This window comes from Ornithorhynchus anatinus, chromosome 3 (assembly GCF_004115215.2).
Source record: "Ornithorhynchus anatinus isolate Pmale09 chromosome 3, mOrnAna1.pri.v4, whole genome shotgun sequence".
NCBI lineage: Eukaryota > Metazoa > Chordata > Mammalia > Monotremata > Ornithorhynchidae > Ornithorhynchus > Ornithorhynchus anatinus.
This window is the reverse complement of record NC_041730.1, coordinates 123,631,500-123,650,506: the sequence shown is the minus strand read 5'-3', so window position 1 is coordinate 123,650,506 and position 19,007 is coordinate 123,631,500. Positions and strand designations below refer to the sequence as shown.

Below are 19,007 nucleotides of genomic sequence, written 5' to 3'. Positions count from 1 at the left end.
TGATAATAACTGTCGCATGCGTTTGAGTGCTTCCTATTTGCCAGGCACCGTTCTAAGCGCCGGGGTAGATACAAGCAAATCGGGTTGGACACAGTCCCTGTTTCAGCCTTAAGCCCCGTTTTACAGATGAGGTAACTGAGGCCCAGAGAAGTGAAGTTTCTTGCCCAAGGTCACACAGCAGGCAAGTGGCGGAGCCGGGATTAGAACCCGGATCATTCCGACTCCCGGGCCCATGCTCTACCCACTAGGCCGCACTGCTTAAGTCCCTAAGACCCACCAGAGGAGCCACAGCAGCAGCAACAGACTGTGAGCCCCAGGCCAGAGCTTAGAACAGTGTCTGACACAGAGTACGCGCTTAACAAAATGCCATTAAAGAAAGAAAGAGAAAGAAAAAAGACCCTCTCACAGAAATCCCCCCCGAGGAAACGCGCGAGCTTTCCAGACCCCGAATTGTCCAACACTGGATTTTCAAGACATTCCCATCCAACTGCGGCCTTGGATCTCAGGATCGCGGCTGGGGAACAAGCAGAGAGGCTGGGAGAGGCCGTTCCCGCCCTCGAGGGGGTTGCGTACCTTTTCTGTGAAGATGTCAGCTCCGCGGGCTGCAGCTGAGTTGGCAATGGCCTGAGAAACGGCCCCCATGCCTCCTTCTACATATCCCCAGGCCCCCTTCTGCCCCTCCAGGCTTCCCATCACATGGTGCAGCAGCACATACCTAGGAGGGCGACACCATTCGCTCAATAGTATTTATAGAGCGCTTACTATGTGCAGAGCACTGTACTAAGAGCTTGGAATGGACAAATCGGTAACAGATAGAGACGGTCCCTGCCCTTTGACGGGCTCACGGTCTAATCGGGGGAGACGGGCAGACGAGAACAATGGCAGTAAGTAGAATTAAGGGGAAGACCATCTCATTAAAACAATAGCAAATAAATAGAATCAAGGCGATGTACATCTCATTAACAAAATAAATAGGGTAACGAAGATACATCAGTGGTTCAAACCTTGGGGTTTCTGAAGGACCAAGGGAAGAGGGCCAGGAGGCTTCTGAGTTCCACGAGAACCATTAATTCAGTCGCATTTATTGAACGTACCGGGTGCAGAGCACTGTACTAAGTGCTTGGGAGAGTACGATACAGCAGTAAAGAGAGACAATCCCTGCCCACGATGAGCTCACAGTCTAGAGGTTGGGAGACAGACAACAGTAGAAGTAAACGGGCACCAGCAGGGAAGATGAAACAGGGGACAACCTGGCCTGCTCGTCAGATCAATCAGGGGGTCTCGGTCAGGCTACCCCCCGCCCCCACACTCATTATCATTCATTCGATAGTATTTATTGAGCGCTTACTATGTGCAGACCACTGTACTAAGCGCTTGGAATGAACAAATCGGCAACAGAGAGAGACAGTCCCTGCCCTCCGACGGGCTTACGGTCTAATCGGGGGAGACGGACGGACGAGAACAACAGCAATAAATAGGATCGAGGGGATGAACGTCTCATTAAAACAATAGCAAATAAATAGAACCAAGGCGATGTACATCTCCTTAACAAAATAAATAGGGTAATGAAAATATATACCACTGAGCGGACGAGTACAGTGCTGAGGGGATGGGAAAGGAGAGGGGTATTCATTCATTCGTTCAAGAGTATTTATTGAGCGCTTACTATGCGCAGAGCACTGTACTAAGCGCTTGGAATGTACAATTGGGCAACAGATAGAGAGAATCCCCGCCCGTCGAAGGGCTTACAGTCTAATCGGGGGAGATAGACGGACAAAAACAAGACAACTTAATCGCAATAAATAGAATCAAGGGGATGTACACCTCATTAAATAAATAATGGGGTAAATGGGGTAATAAAATGAATAGGGAAATAACAATATATACAAATGAGCACAGTGCTGAGAGAAGGGGAAGGGAGAGGGGGAGGAACAGAGGGAAAGGGGAGAAAGGGGGCTTAGCTGAGGGGAGTGAATGGGGGGCAGAGAGGCAGCAGAGGGAGAAGAGGGAAAAGGGGAAGCTCAGTCTGGGAAGGCCTCTTGGAGGAGGTGAGCTCTCAGTAGGGCATTATCCACACTCATTATCCAAAAGGAGACAGATGCTTTGTCTCCCAGCTGCCCTGTCTTCCAGATTCCTCCTCCAAAGAAGCTCCACACACAGAAGATGCTCCAGAACTGACTAAGCTGTCAGAGAAGGATCCGGGCAGCCTTGCCTCGCTGACCCCCTGGTCGTCCCCTCCCCCGGACCCTGGGCCATTCACTCACCCACTACCGGGAGTGTGGGGGCTTGTCATGGCTCCAATCACAGCATCGGTCGCCAGAGTTGCTTTCAGGGGCTCGGACTCAAACCAGTGATCCAACACCTGGGCCAACAGCAGGAAGGGAAGTCACCCCTCCCTCTCCCTTTCCCCAGGGACCGTGATTCGTTGCCGAATTGTACTTTCCAAGCGCTTAGTACAGTGCTCCGCGCCCAGGAAGCGCTCGCTAATTACGATCGAATGAATGAATGACTCCTTAACCTTGTGGACGGGGGCATTCCTGGGATTTGGGCTTCCTGAAGGGAATGGTGAGGGACTGGGGAGAAGCTGGGAGTCCCCCAATCTTACCTTGGTAATTGGGGCAGTAAGGACTTGGTAATACTGTGGAAGCTGGGATCCTAGGATGAAGCCTGGAAGAGAAGAATGTAAAGCAGCGTGGCTTAGTGGAAACAGCCCGGGCTTGGGAGTCAGAGGTTGTGGGTTCTAATCCCAGCTCCGCCACTTGTCAGCTGTGTGACTTTGGGAACATCACCTAACTTCTCTGCGCCTCAGCTACCTCATCTGTAAAACGGGGATGATCACAAGACTGCGAGCCCCGTGTGGGACAACCTGATTACCTTGTATCTACCCTAGTGCTTAGAACAGTGCTTGGCACAAAGTAAGCGCTTAACAGATACCATCATAAAAAAAAAAAAGCCAGATGGCGATCCTCTAGACCGCGAGCCCACTGTGGGCAGGGATTACCCCTCTTTACTGCTATATTGTACTTCTCAAGCGCTTAGTACAGTGCTCTGCACACAGTAAGTGCTCAATAAATACGATTGAATGAATGGATGAGTGATCCAAAATGGAATGGAGGGTAAAGGGGAAACCCCAGTCCGACCCAGGAAGAGAAGCCGTTCCCCGGGGAAGCCACGGGTGAGTCACTAAACATCGAGGAGAATCTCCCCACTCCCCTTCGGCTCCCTCTACGTGGAGAAACACACACCCTAGGTTGTCCGGGTTGCACTAAACCTTCACTGGTCTTCGGCCCGGGCCTACCTGCCTGCAGCAAGGGTTTGAGATGGCGGAGGGACCGCAGTCTCTGGAGGAGGGAGCCCCGACTGAAGGCGGCCGGGTCCACCGGAGAGGCGTCCAACAGTGGCTCAATGGCGGATGCCAAGCGATGCATGAACTTCTCATATTCTGGGAAGGCCTAGAATGGAGAAAGAGGAAGGAGAGGACACAGTCCTAGCCAGGGACACTGTGATTTTACCTAAAACCCGTACCCTTCAGGCTCCTGGAAGCTTTGAGCTCCTCCACTGGGGTTCGGGCCAGCTCCGGGCCCGCGGGAAACTGATCGACCAAGTGGAGGGGTGTGCTGACCTTTGGTTGCTTTGCTCTCTGTTCCCTCAAGCTTGCTCTGATCCCGGGGTCGAAGGGGAAAGGGGCATTAGAGGCAGAGTGGGATTGAGGCCAACGGAGGGAGGAAGGAAAAATCAAGGATGGCCGACAACCGCTTAATACAGTGCTCCGCACATAAAAAGTACTCAATAAATGCCATTGATCGATTGATTGAAGTAACCTTCTAGGTAATTAGTTTAGCTGTCAGATGAGCAGACAAAATGGCTCTTCCACAGGCAGAAGCAAAGACCTTCTGACAGTGGTGATCTTGTCTGACTGAGCCAGCGTATGCCAAGTCTCGACCATAAACCACATGACTGATGAAGGATTCATTCCTAGTTTTTTCCTTTCAGACAATAGAAGGTCTCCTTTCTCTCTGCCTTTACAACTCCTCGGGGGTGAGTGAGTCACTGGGGAACTGGAACTGGCAATGGGTGGTGGTTCATGAGAGAAGATGGAGGAGGATGCGGAAAGAAGACTAGGCCAAGCAGCGTGGCCTAGTAGAAAGAGAAGCTCACCTCCTCCAAGAGGCCTTCCCAGACTGAGCTTCTCCTTTGCCCTCTGCTCCCCCTCCGCCCTCTGTTCCCTCCGCCTTCCCCACTTTCACCTCCCCTCAGCTAAGCCTCCTTTCCCTCTGGTCCTCCCCCTCTCCCTTCCGCTCCCCTCAGCACTGTGCTCATTGGTATATATTTTTATTACCCTGTTTATTTCGTTAATGAGGTGTACATCCTCTGATTCTATTTATCGTGATTAGGTTGCCTTGTTTTTGTCCATCTGTCTCCCCCGATTAGACTGTGAACCCATCACTGGGCAGGGATTGTCTCTATCTGTTGCTGAAATGTATATTCCAAGTGCTTAGTACAGTGCTCTGCACATAGTAAGCGCTCAGTAAATACTATTGAATGAATGAATGAATGGGAGTCAGAGCATCTGGGTTCTAATCCTGGCTTTGTCACTTGTCTGCTATGTGACCTTGGGCAAGTCACTTCACTTCTCTGTGCCTCAGTTACCCCATCTGTAAAATGGGGATTCAATCCCACTCCATCCTTCTTAGACTATGAACACCATGTGGGGTGGGGACTGTGCGCGACCTGATTAGATGGTAATAATAATAATGCTGATGGTATCTGTTAAGCTCTTCTGTGTGCCAGGCACTGTTCTAAGTGCTGGTGTGGATACAGGCAATCAGGTTGCCCCATGTGGGGCTCACTGTCTTAATTCCCATTTTTCAGATGAGGTAACTGAGGCCCAGAGAAGTGAAGTGACTTGCCCAAAGTCACACAGCTGACAAATGGCGGAGCTGGGATTAGAACCCACGACCTATGACTCCCAAGCCTGCGCTCTTTCCGCTAAGCCACGCTCCAACGTGTAGAACAATCCTTGGCATAGAGTAAGCACTTCAGTATCGTTATGATTATTGTTATTATCAGGCCCTCTTGGGTTGAGATCAGGGTTAGAAGAAGGTGGGGTGGTAAAGGCAATTGTTTGAGGTTCGGCGCAAGGCCGAGGCCTTGAGTTCTAGAATCGAGAAGGCTTAGAAGGATGGTTATTCCGCCCTGACCCTCAGCTTCACCCTGCTTTCCCCAAGCCTGGCCCACCACTTCTCCTCAGGAAAAAGATACGGTGGAAAAATCCCCTTCCCACACAGTTCCATGAAGAAGAGCTGGGAGCCGGGAACTCTACGTCACCATCACCCATACCTGGGCATCCCTCTGGGAGAATCGGCCAATCTGCTTCTGGTTCTCGGCCATGTCCGTGCCCAGTAAAAGGGACCTGGGGCCTTTCCCCGTGACTCTCTCTTCCAGCATTGGAGTGAAGGAGTAGGGGTTCCGAAGGTGCACCCGCAGCCCGTGTTTCTGAAAAAAAACCAACAACGCTGTAAGCTTCAGATGGAGACTGCTCCTTGCACATCATTTTCAAGCTTGAGGTGTCCTTGTACGTGACAGGCTTGGACTGATATGAAGGCTCTTGACCTCCTAGGAGTTTGTAATGATAACGTTGGTGTTTGTTAAGCGCTTACTATGTGCAGAGCGCCGGGGTAGATACAGGGTGATCGGGTTGTCCCGCGTGAGGCTCACAGTCTTAATCCTCATTTTACAGATGAGGCAACTGAGGCCCAGAAGAAGTTAAGTGACTCGCCCACAGTCACACAGCTGACGAGTGGCAGAGCCGGGATTCGAACCCGTGACCTCTGACTCCCAAGCCTGGCTCTTTTCATTCATTCAATAGTATTTATTGAGCGCTTACTATGTGCAGAGCACTGTACTAAGGGCTTGGAATGAACAAGTCGGCAACAGACAGAGACAGTCCCCGCCCTTTGACGGGCATACAGTCTCATCGGGGGAGACGGACGGACAAGAACAATAGCAATAAATAGAAATAAACAGAATCAAGGCGATGTACATTTCATTAACAAAATAAATAGGGTAATGAAAATATATACAGTCGAGCGGACGAGTACAGCGCTGAGGGGAGGGGAAGGGAGGGGGGGAGGAGCAGAGGGAAATGGGGGGAGAAGAGGGTTAAGCTGAGGAGAGGTGAAGGGGGGGGCGGTAGAGGGAGTAGAGGGAGAAGGGGGGCTCAGTCTGGGAAGACCTCTCGGAGGAGGTGAGTTTTAAGTAGGGTTTTGAAGAGGGGAAGAGAGTGAGTTTGGCGGAGGAGAGGAGGGAGGGCGTTCCGGGACGGCGGGAGGACGTGGCCCGGGGGTCGACGGCGGGATGGGCGAGACCGAGGGACGGTGAGGAGGTGGGGGCGGCTCTTTCCATTGAGCTACGCTGCTTCTCTGGACAGATACTTATTCCTTTAAAACCTAAAAGTAATGGGGCCATTCGGAGGGAGGCAAATCCTAACCTGAAGAAAATTTCAAATCTTAACAAGGCAATTGCACTCTAGGCCAACAGAAAATCTTCACAGGGACAGGCCTGGAGGGAATGGACAGTAGTAGTAATAATAATAATACTGTTGGTATTTGTTAAGCGTTTACTATGTGCAGAGCACTGTTCTAAGCGCTGGGGGAGATACAGGGTAATCAGGTTGTCCCATTTGAGGCTCACAGTCTTAATCCCCATTTTACAGATGAGGCACAGAGAGTGAAGTGACTTGCCCACAGTCACACGGCTGACAAGTGGCAGAGCCGGGATTCGAACCCATGACAGTAGACAGCAGTGAAGAAGAAACTCACCAAGGGAGCCCCCCCCCCCCCACCCGCCGTCCCGCCCCTTCATCCCTCCCTCTACTCCACCGCACATCAGCCGGCTGCAGCAATTCAATGGAGGAAGCAGCATGGCTTAATGGAAAGAGCACATTCATTCATATATACTGAGCGCTCACTGTGTGCCGAGCACTGTACTAAGCAGCGTGGCTCAGTGGAAAGAGCCCGGGCTTTGGAGTCAGAGGTCATGGGTTCGAATCCCGGCTCGGCCACTAGTCAGCTGTGTGACTTTGGGCAAGTCACTTAACTTCTCGGTGCCTCAGTTCCCTCATCTGTAAAATGGGGATGAAGACTGTGAGCCCCACGTGGAACAACCTGATTCCCCTGTATCTACCCCAGCGCTTAGAACAGCGCTCGGCACATAGTAAGCGCTGAACAAATACCAACATTATTATTATTATCACTTGGGAGATTACAATATAACAATAAAGACACATTCCCCGCCCTCAATGAGTTTACAGTCTAGAGGGGCAGACATTAATATAAATAAATTACAGCTAGGTACATAAGTGCTGTGGGACTTGGGAAGGGGGTGAATAAAGGGGTCTTTTTGACCTTGGGCAAGTCACTTCTCTGTGCCTCAGTTACCTACCTCATCTGTAAAATGGGGATTAAGACTGTGAGCCCCATGTGGGACAGGGACTGTATCCAACTTGATTAGCTTGTATCTACCACAGCTTTTAGATCAGTGCCCAGCAAACTAGTGTTATCGAGGAGCAGCGTGTCTCAGTGGAAAGAGCACGGGCTTGGGAGTCCGAGGTCATGGGTTCGAATCCCTGCTCTGCCACTTGTCAGCTGTGTGACTGTGGGCAAGACACTTAATTTCTCGGTGCCTCAGTTACCTCACCTGTAAAATGGGGATTAAGACTGTGAGCCTCACGTGGGACAGCCCGATTACCCTGTATCTACCCCAGCGCTTAGAACAGTGCTCTGCACATAGTAAGCGCTTAAGGAATACCAACATTATCATTAGCGAACAGTAACAGCGTGGCTCAGTGGAAAGAGCACGGGCTTTGGAGTCAGGGCTCATGAGTTCGAATCCCAGCTCTGCCACTTGTCGGCTGTGTGACTGTGGGCAAGTCACTTAACTTCTCTGTGCCTCAGTTCCCTCATCTGTAAAATGGGGATGAAGACTGTGAGCCCTACGTGGGACAACCTGATTCCCCAATGTCTACCCCAGCGCTTAGAACAGTGCTCAGCACATAGTAAGTGCTTAACAAATACCAACATTAAACGCCTAACAGATACCTTTAAAAAAAGAGATCAAATGGAGAAGAGCAATGCGTGAGCCGACAGGTTGGAAAAGATCTTTAATGAATGTGGGAGATTGGAATTAGCCGGTGGAATGGAAGACCACGGGAGACAAGAAGGAGGATGTGGAAAGAAGGGGATTAGGTCATCTTGATTTGTGAGAGCAGCTGGAAGAAGGTACGGTGATCAGGGCAATTGTTCATCAGTCAGTTAGTCGTAATTATTGAGTGCTTACTTATTTAGTGGGCAGAGCACTGTACTAAGCATTAGGGAGAGTACAATGTAACAATAAACAGATACATTCTCTGCCCACAACGAACTTACTATCTAGAGGGGGAGACAGACATTAATATAAATAAATAAATTACAGATATAATAATGTTGGTATTTGTTAAGCGCTTACTACGTGCAGAGCACCGTTCTAAGCGCTGGGGTAGATACAGGGGATTGAGGTTGTCCCACGTGAGGCTCCCAGTCTTCACCCCCATTTTACAGATGAGGGAACTGAGGCACAGAGAAGTGACTTGCCCGCAGTCACACAGCTGACAAGGGGCAGGGTCGGAATCCGAACCCATGACCTCTGACTCCCAAGCCCGGCTCTTTCCACTGAGCCACGCTGCAGATAAGTACATAAGAGCTGTGGGGCTGGGAGGGGGAATGAGCAAAGGGAGCAAGTCAGGGCAAGGCAGAAGGGAGTAGGAAAAGAGGAATGGGGAGTTTAATCAGGGAAGACCTCTTGGAGGAGATGAGCTTTCAATTAGGCTTTGAAGATGGGGAGAATAATTAGGAAAACTGCCTCTCTCCCCATTCACTTATGGCTCTCAAGGTTGGAGAAGAAATACAGAAAGTTACTGTGAGACAGCAGGCCATCAATCAGTGATATTTATGGGGTGCTTTGCTGTGTGTAAAGCCCTGCACTAAGCACTAGGGAGAACATAATACAACGGAGTTGATAGACGCTTTCCTGCCCACAGTGAGCTTACAGTGATGTGATCGTGCCTTCCTGAGGCTCCACACCCTACCCTAAAACCGGCTCTCACTGAGTGTTTAACTGGAGCATCCCAGCGAGGAAAGTTCAGGCTCTTAGGACACTCTGGAAAAGGAAGAATGCCTGAAACTGAGGCTGGGCTGGCAAAGATGGGGAATAAAAGGGTTCGACATGAGAGGGTCTTGGCTGGGAAGGATGTCGGAGCTGGAGCTGGGTAGCGTACGAACCAAAGGAAGGGTGGAGAGATGTGCTACTCAGAGTTATGGAAACAAAAGTTCACGGGTCAATTGATCAATCGTATTTACTGATTGTTTACTGTACTACTACTACTAATAATAATGATGACGGTATTTGATAAGTGCTTACGATGTGCAGAGCACTGTTCTAAGCAATGGGGGGGATACAAGGTGATCAGGGTGTCCCAGTGGGGCTCACAGTCTTAGTCCCTATTTTACAGATGAGGTAACTGAGGCACGGAGAAGTGAAGTGACTTGCCCAAAGTCACACAGCTGACAAGTGGCAGAGTTAGGATTAGAACCCACGACCTCTGACTCCCAAGCCCTCGCTCTTTCCACTGAGCCAGGCTGCTTCTGTCCGAAGCACTTGGGAAATATAATTCAACAGATTTGGTTGCCCACATCGAGGTCTGAAAGCAGTCTGAGCTAAGGAGCATGAGAGCTGGCGGCCCCTCCCTAATGGGACCTTTAGCCGAGAGAAGAATGGCAGAGACGCTCAGCAGCTAAAAAGTTCCGAAGCAATCAGAAGAGACAGGGTCCAGTTGTGCAGAGAGATCAGCGGAGAAAGAACAGGAGGAGAAGCGATGGCACTGGCTCTGCTTCTCCGTGGGAGCTGCCCAACTGAAAGCTTTATCTCAGGAGGGGAAGATGAGGGCAAAGCTCAGAACCAAAATGGCGTGGGGAGAGAAGGAAAAGTCCAATTCAGGGCAGAAATGAAGACTCGGGCTTTGCTCAGATGCACTTTGCTCCTATAAATCTAAACTTCTCACTGTACCTCCATCTCATCTATTTCGCTGCCATCCGCTCGCTCACATCCTGCCTCTGGTCTGGAATGTCCTCCCTCCTCAGATCATACAGACAATTACTCTCCCCTCCTTCATCATCATCATCTATGGCACTTACTGAGCGCTTACTGTGTACACAGCACCGTACTAACACTTGGGAGAGTACAATAGAGCATCCTTTCTATCCGTAATCCTATGACACCTAGGTCCCCAGCAGCAGCCGCAGTAATTGGTCTGCATCTGTTCAAGGGCTGCTCTTAACTCCGTGGGTCCCTGGCTAATCTCCGCAGGAAACCATTTGTCTCAAGCTTCTCCGAAAACCCATTCATTTTCCCGGATAATCTAGGAAGGGAGGAAAAACGTGAAGCGCTCAGCTGGACATTTCCAAAACTTGACATTATCGCACCTAAACACATTCACCAAAGCCTTATTGAAAGCACATCTCCACCAGGAGGCCTTCCCTGCTTAAGCCCTCTTTTCCCTTCCTTCAACTCCCCTCTGGGTCGCCCTCACTTGCTCCTTTTTTTTCATTCCCCCCTCCCAGACCCACAGCACTTACGAACCTATCTGTAATATATTCATTTATATTAATGTCTGTCTCACCTTCTAGAGCGTACGCATGTTTTGTGCGGGGAAGGTGTCTACCTACTATTATATTGTACTCTCCCAACCATTTAGTACAGAAAGCGCTCAGTAAATATGAATAACTGACTGACTCAAGGAGTCAAGAATGATCAGTGAGATTGGAAGTTGCACCGATTCAAGCCCTGGAGGAAACCGCACAGGGAAGAGAAGTCACCGGGAGAGTGAGGGGTGGGAGGGGTGGGAGGGGGAGATTGCAGCCTGGGGTTTGATGGATTCTAGGGTCCAGCTGTGAGTTCCTAAAGGACTCTGGGGCTGAATCCTTCTGACATCTCCACAGTTCTTTCCTGGAGCTATGTCCTCAGACGTGCAGGAGTAGAAATCAACTCTCCAGGGGACTTTAGCTGGGAGGCAGCATGGCCTAATGGAAAAGTTAGGAAGTGGAAGTCAGGAAACCCAGACTCTCTGCCCCTGGCCTGCTGTGAGACCTTGGGCAGGTCACTTACCTTCCCTGGACTCAGAAACTCCTTGGCATCTGCTTTAAATCTCTCAATCAACTTACCCCCTACTACATTACTTACCCCCCTGATTTCCTACTACCACCCAACCCGCACATTTCGCTCCACTAATGCCAACTTACTCACTGCACCTTGATCTCGTCTATATTACCGCCGACCTCTCGTCTATGTCCTACCTCTGGCGTGGAATACCCTCTGTCTCCAAATTCAACAACTTGTCACTCTCCTCACCTTCAAAACTTTACTGAAGGCACTTCTCCTCAGAGAGGCCTTTCCTGACTAGGCCCTCATTTCCTCTTCTCCCATTCCCTTCTGCCTCATTCTTGCACTTGGATTCACACCCTTTATTTAAACCTCCCTCAGCCCCACATCACTTATATACATATCTGTAATTTATTTATTTATATTAACATTTGTGTCCCCCTCTAGACTGTAAGCTTAATGTGGGCAGGGGACCAACTCTGTTTTATTGTACTCTCCTACGTTCCTAGTTCAGTGCTCCGCACACAGTAAGCACTCAATAATTACAGTTGACTTTGCTTTTTTCATCTGCAAAATGGGGATAGGATATCTGCTCCTCCTTACCCCATAGATTGTGACCCCTCGTGAGACAGTAATTGTGTCTGACGGAATCTTCCCCAGCACTTAGTACAGTGTGTGGAACGTGGTAAGTGCCTGATAAATGCCATCATTATAAATTATTACTGTCATTACCTTCAGTTCTAGGTCTCTGTAAATCTGAGGCCTCAGCAGGCTGAGGAGGTAGGAAGCACGAGAAAACTTGAATCCTGAAATAGAAACCAAACAGACATCAGTGTCAGCTGTCCCCAGTCTGCCCCTCCCCACCTGCCTCTCAGAAACTCACCTGGGATGATCTCCTCGGTGACAGCGGCCCCTCCAATCAGGTGGCGTTTCTCAAAGACAGCTGTTTTCACCCCCCATCTCTGCAGATATGCCGCCTGGGGGAGACCAGATAGCTAATGCGTGCTCTCTCTCTCTTTATCCCACCCCACTCTCCTTGAGGAGTCCTAGTTACATCACTCCCTACCCGGACTACTGGTAGTTTTACAGGTCACGGTAGCTGGAGCCTTTTTACCCTGGCAGATATTCCATGAACCATAATAATAATTACAGCATTTAAACACTTACTATGTGCAGAGCACTGTTCTAAGCGCTGGGGTAGACTGTGGGGCTCACATTGTTTTAATCCCCATTTTTACAGATGAGGTAACTGAGGCACAGAGAAGTGAAGTGGCTTGCCCAAGGTCACACAGCAGACAAGTGGCGGAGCCGGGATTAGAACCCACAACCTCTGACTCCCAAGCCCGTGCTCTTTCCACTAAGCCACACTGCTTCTCTGAACCATGCCAACTGAGGTGTAATATGTCAACTGTGCTTGTCCTAATAATAATAATCACTGTGGTATTTGTTCAGTGCTTTTCATGTGTTAAGTACTGGGGTCTCGTCTAATGCTGTCAAGTCTATTCCAACCCAAAGTGACGTCGTGGCCACATCTCCATCAGCGATCGTTCCGGTAGAGTATCCATAGTTTGCTTGGTAAAAATACAGAAGTGGTTTACCATCGCCGTCTACCGCAGTCTCCGCTCTCGACTGTCTCCCGTGCCGCTGCCGCCCAGCACAGGTGAGTTTTGGCTTGTAGCAGGTTGCCTTCCATTAGCTACCCACTGCCCAAGCTAGGAATGGAATGGGTAGACCTCTGCTTCACTCTCCCTCCCGTAATCGAGAATGGTAGAGGACTGGAAACCCTCCTGGTGTGACCCTGAGAGGGGCAAGTGCTGGGGTAGATACTAGCTAATCAGATCAGTCACAATCCCTGCCTCGCATGAGGCTTACAATTAAAAGGGGAGGAAGAAGAGATACTGAATTCCCATTTTACATGTGAGGTAACGGAGCCATAGAGAAGCTGTGCTTTGCCCAAGTCACACAACGGGCAAGTGGCAGAGCTGGAATTATAGCCCAGATCCTCTGACGCCCTGGGCCTTTCTCTTTCAATTAGGCCATGCTGCTTTTCAAGATGGAGAAGAGCTAGGCTTCAAGGCTGTCCATCCCTCGCCCCCTCCTACCTCTCCTCCCTTCTCTCTTTCCACCGCCCAGCCCGCACGCTCCGCTCCTCTGCCGCCCACCTCCTCGCCGTCCCCCGTTCTCGCCTATCCCGCCGTCGACCCCTGGCCCACGTCCTCCTGCTGTCCTGGAATGCCCTCTTCCCCTCTTCAAAACCCTACTTACAGCTCACCTCCTCCAAGAGGCCTTCCCAGACTGAGCTCCCCTTCTCCCTCTACTCCCTCTACCGCCCCCCTTCACCTCTCCGCAGCTAAACCTTCTTTTCCCCCCATTTCCCTCTCTTCCTCCCCCTCTCCCTTCCCCTCCCCTCAGCACTGTACTCGTCTGCTCGACTGTATATATTTCCATTACCCTATTTATTTTGTTAATGAGATGTACATCGCCTGGATTCTATTTATTTGCTATTGTTTTAATGAGACGTTCATCCCCTCGATCCTATTTATTGCTATCGTTCTCGTCTGTCCGTCTCCCCCGATTAGACCGTGAGCCCGTCAGAGGGCAGGGACTGTCTCTATCTGTTGCCGATTTGTTCATTCCAAGTGCTTAGTACAGTGCTCTGCACATAGTAAACGCTCAATAAATACCATTGAATGAATTGAATGAAAGAAGAGGACCTTAAGGACTCAGCAGGGACAACTGAAAACAATGGCCAGAAGCCGGCGGCAAACTTGCCACCCCCATCTTTCCTTGTCCTGATCTGGTTCCCTGGGACCCCAACTCCTCCCTCTCTCTGACAACTAGTCCATACTAACCATGGGACAAAGGAGATTGTAAAGGGAAGGTGGGGGCTAGCTCTCTATCACACATTTCATGATAAATGCGTGCCTTTGCTAAACTATGAATGATTCATCCCTGGGCTTTCTCTCTAGCCCTGTACTCTCAGATTTGAACGACAACCTTACAATCCAGCTAGTGTGAACAACTACACTCAAGGGGGCTTTAGCCCGCTTCTTCAGAGGATTTCTGATTCTCCCTGTCCTAATCCAGCTTGTGTCCAATTCCCTCTAGAGATTTCTGGGTCCTGCGACTTTAGCTGGAAAGTAGAATGACATAGCGGATAGAGCATGGGCCTGGGAATCAGAAGGTCAAGGGTTCTAATCACGGCTCCGCCACTAGTCTGCTGTGTGACCTCGGGCAAGTCACTTCATTTCTCGGTACCTCGGTTATCTCATCTGTAAAATGGGGATTGAGACTGTGAGCCCCATGTGGGACGGGGACTGTGTCCAATCCAATTTGTTTGTAGCCATCCCAGTGCTTAGAACTGTGATTGGCACATGGTAAGCACTTAACAAATACCATTATTTCCAAAGTGATGGAAATATATACGTCTGGAGCCAACTGTGTTCTGCAGAGACTGTTTCCCCATCCACCCATGGCTGCCAAGGTTTAGTGATACAGAGGAAAGTAACCAAGGGCCATCACCCCATTAAATCTCCCGCTTACTGGACTAAGTCCTTTTGCCCCCTTCCTCCCCGTCTTGATGTTGCTACCCATCCGACAAGGGCACAGGGTCTGAGTACTGTGTGAGGATGGAGGAAGAGACGATGATACTCACGGCCACCAGCCCGTTGTGTCCTGCAATGAGAAGGGGAGTGCTGGACTCAGAGGCACAGTTGGGTTGCAACGAGGAAATCTGGTTCTTTCTCCAGTGGTCTGTGGGCTAAGCTTCACTTTTTGCACTTTTCCAGAGAGGGTGGGAAGGAGTGATCAATCCCTCAGAGGTCCGCCCACTCAAAATTTCATTCTCGTAGAGGGACAATCCAGGAATTGGCTAAGCCTATTGACTGTAGAATCTGACTCTGGCCACAGAGGAGAGAATCACTGTCGTCCTGGGTCATAGGAAATTTTACCATATGGGGGACCAACAGATGGTATAAATGAACCCTTCTCAATCAGTCGATGGTATTGAGCGCTTACTGTGTGCAGAGTACTGCGCAGAGCACCGAGGAGAAGAGGAGCAGTATGGCGTAATAGAGTACAGGCCTGGGATTTAGAAGATCATGGGTTCTAATCCTGGCTCGGCCACTTATCTGCTGTGTGACCTTGGACAAGCCACTTCACTTCTCTGTGCCTCAGTTACCTCATCTGTAAAATGGGGATGAAGACTGTGAGTCCTTTGCGGGACAGGGACCGTGTCCAACTTGATTTGCTTGTATCCACCCCAGCGCTTAGTACAGTGCCTGGCACATAGTAAGCACTTAGCAAATACCACAATTATTATTATTAAGTGCTTGGGGGAGTACAACAGAGTTGGTAGACGCATTCCCTACCTAAACTGAGTTTCCAGTCTAGAGGGGGAGGCAGGCATTAATATAAATGAATAAATTATAGATACATACGTAAATGCTGTGGGCCTGAAGGAGGGGTAAATAAAGGGCATAAGTCCAAATGAAGGGAATTGGGGAAGAGGAAATGAGGGCTCAGTCAGGGAAGGCCTCTTGGAGAAACGGTGCTTTAAATAAGGCTTTGAAGATGGGGAGAGTTATCATCTGTCAGATATGAAGAGGGAGGGCATTCCAGGCCAGAGGCAGGATGAGGGTGAGAGGATGGAGGCAAAAAAAAATGAGCTTGAGGTACAGGGAGTAGGTTGGCATAATAGGAACGAATTGTGCAGTTTAGATTGTAGCAGGAGAGCAGCGAGGTGAGGTAGGAGTAGGGGGCAGGTGATTGGGTGCCTTAAAGTCGATGGTAAAGTGCTTCTGTTTGACACGGAGGCTTTGCATCACTATCACGGTGATGACTCTGGGGAAGCAGCATGGCTCTGTGGCAAGAGCCCGGGCTTGGGAGTTAGAGGATATGGGTTCTAATTCCAGTTCAATCACTTGCCTGCTGTGTGACTTTGGGCAAGTCAATTAACTTCTCTGTGCCTCAGTTACCTCATCTGTAAAACGGGGATGAAGACTGAGCCCCACGTGGGACAACCTGATTACCTTGTATCTACCCCAGCGCTTAGAACAGCGCTTGGCACATAGTAAATGCTTAACAGATACCATCATTATCATTATTAGACTGTAAACTCATTGTGGGCAGGGAATATGTCTACTTTTATATTGTAACTCTTTCAACAGTTTAGTACAGTGCTCTACACACAGTAAACACTCAATAAATACGACTGAATGAATAAGTTCTAGGCCCCAATCCTTAGCACTGGGTTACCCCACCTCTACCCTAAACTGCCGCTCCAGGCCAGTTTTGCCCATCAGGATCGGGCTCAGCTATTTAAAGCATTGGGAATTTCAGGGACCTGGTCAATCAGCTGCCAAGCTCTTTGGCTGGCTCCCTCGGGGAACGGGAAGTCTTCCGGGAACTTGCTTCCTTCTGCACCCTCGAATCCTGTCCCGGCTGTGACTTTACCTGCTCCTATCACCACTGCGTCGTACTCCGCTTTCAGGCGGCTCCCTGCTGCAGCGTGAGTCTGTCTCCTGCCCACGAGGGTCCAGAAGGCAAAGGCTTTTTGTGTTCTTGGGCTTCTCGTAGCCATTTCTGCCCCAGACAGTGACCTCAGAGTCAGAAAGACCAGGGCTCTGCTTCCCAGCTAGCAGCGGCGACAGAGAGGGGAGGAACAGGAGAGAGGAGGAGCTGACAGAATTCCCCAATCCCCAGTGGCTTGGCTTCCAGCCATTACTGGAGAGAGAAGGAATTTGGCTTCCCTTGTTTTGTACTCTTCTCTCACACATTACCCTTTAGTCAGTTTCAGAGCTGGGCTAGAGGAGCAGGGGCTACTCATTAACTGGCTTTAGACCCTAGACTTTGTCATTAAGGACCCACTGGGGCAAAGATCCGACTTGTGCCAACATCCTTAAGGCACTCGATCTCCCTCATACCTCACCTCGTTGATCTTCTACCACGACCCGATCTGCACACTCCATTCCTCTAACAACCTATTCCCTATACTTCAATCTCACCTATCCTTCCACTTGCTTCGTGCCCGCATTCTTCTCAGGTCTGGCACTTCCCTCCCTCTTCATATCTATCAGTCTACCACCCTCCCACATTCAAAACCCTCCTAAAATCACATCTCCTCCAAGAAGCCTTCCGTGTCCTCATTTCCTCTGGCCGCTCTCCTCTCCAGATCACTATTCGCTTGGTTCTTACCCCTTAAGCACTTAGATACTCATCCCAACTCCAAAATACTTATGTAAATATTTTTATAATCCATTACTTCCCCCTACCTCCTTTTTATTTTAATGCCTGTCTCCCTCCGTTAGACTATAAGCTCTCCGAAGAGAGGGTTCACGTCTACTAACTCAATTGTACCCTCCCAAGCACTTAATAAAGCACAGTGAACACAGTAGGTGCTCAATAAGTAATACTGATTAATTGAATTACGAGCTTGGTGTAATTCGTGTGACCTCATGTGGAATTCCCCATCCACTAATAATAATTCTGGTATTTATTAAGGGTTTACTGTACTAAGCGCTGGGGTGGATACAAGCTAACTGGGTTGGGCATTCATTCATTCATTCACTCGGATTTATTAAGCGCTTACTGTGTGCAGAGCACTGTACTGTTTGGGAAAGTACAATACAACAAGAAACAGTGAAATTCCCTGTCCATAATGAGCTTACAGTCTAGAGGGGAGGAGACAGCTACCAATGCAAATAATACAATTACAGATATATACATAAGTGCTGTGGGGCTGGGAGCCAGAGGGCGGGGAGTGTGAAGAGCAAAGGGAGCAAGTCAGTGCAATGCAGGAAGGCAGTGGGACATGAGGAAAAGTGGGGCTTAGTCTGGGAAGGCCTCTTGAAGGAGGTGTGCCTTCAATAAGACTTTGAAGAGGGGGAGAGTAATTGTCTGTCACATTTGAAGAGGGAGGACGTTCCAGACCAGAGGCAGGACGTAGGCCAGGGGTCGGCGGCGAGGGAGGCGAGATCGAGGCACAGTGAGAAGGTTAGCATCAGAGGGGCGGAGCGTGCGGGCTGGGTTGTAGGAGGAGAGAATTGAGGTGAGGTAGGAGGGGGCAAGGTGATGTAGTGCTTTAAAACCCCAGTCCCTGTCTCATTTGGGGTTCACAGTCTTGATCTCCATTTTACAGATGAGGTAACTGAGGCACAAAGAAGTTAAGTGACTTGCCCAAGGTCACGGAGCAGACAAGTGGCGGAGCCGGGATTAGAAGCCTTGATTTTCTGACTTCCAGGCCCATACACTAATAGGCCGTACTGCTTCTCACTATGCCTTACAGTAGCTGGGAGAGCTGTCAGTAACCTCTTCCTTTTCCTTCACCCCACACACTTTGGGGCTTGAGATGGGCTGAAGTAGAGGGGAGAGCTCCCCAGTTGCCTTTTGACAGTCCCCTTTCAACTACGCGACCAAAAGAGGTAGACCAGTTCTGTTCTACAGTACCCCATCTTGCGATCAATCTATACTCTACTTTCCCCTCCCCGCCACCTACTTCCTGTTGCTCCTTCTGTCCACCTGAATGGGGGAAAATGCTGGACAAAATTCCCTGTTTCTCATTAGTCAATCTGTCCATCATATCTATTCATTCATTCAGTAGTATTTATTGAGCACTTACTACGTGCAGAGCACTGTACTAAGCGCTTGGAACGTACAAATCGGTAACAGATACAGTCCCTGCCCTTTGACGGGCTTACAGTCTAATCGATCTAATCAATAATACCTATTGAGCGCTTACTGTGTGCAGAGCACTGTACTAGGTGCTTGGGAGAGTACAATATAACAGACACGGTCCCTGCCCACCGTGAGCTTAC

General features: G+C 49.7%; 1 protein-coding gene across 2 annotated transcripts in view; it reads right to left on the bottom strand.

The window, feature by feature from the left end:
- PYROXD2 (pyridine nucleotide-disulphide oxidoreductase domain 2) overlaps window positions 1–16,847 on the bottom strand; it is a 29,759-nt gene extending 12,912 nt beyond the window's left edge. Inside the window, exons 1-9 of one of the 2 annotated variants that reach the window (XM_039911602.1) lie at window positions 16,648–16,847; window positions 14,849–14,868; window positions 12,077–12,170; window positions 11,926–11,999; window positions 5,341–5,496; window positions 3,299–3,452; window positions 2,606–2,667; window positions 2,265–2,362; window positions 574–715 (exon numbers count right to left, since the gene is read on the bottom strand). In XM_039911602.1, coding sequence (XP_039767536.1) covers window positions 574–715; window positions 2,265–2,362; window positions 2,606–2,667; window positions 3,299–3,452; window positions 5,341–5,496; window positions 11,926–11,999; window positions 12,077–12,170; window positions 14,849–14,868; window positions 16,648–16,774 — 927 coding nt within the window. In that variant the 5' untranslated portion in view covers window positions 16,775–16,847. The remainder of the gene's footprint in view (window positions 1–573; window positions 716–2,264; window positions 2,363–2,605; window positions 2,668–3,298; window positions 3,453–5,340; window positions 5,497–11,925; window positions 12,000–12,076; window positions 12,171–14,848; window positions 14,869–16,647) is intronic. The other variant, XM_029059124.2, reaches the window with a different exon arrangement.
- Between the last annotated feature and the right edge of the window lie 2,160 nt (window positions 16,848–19,007).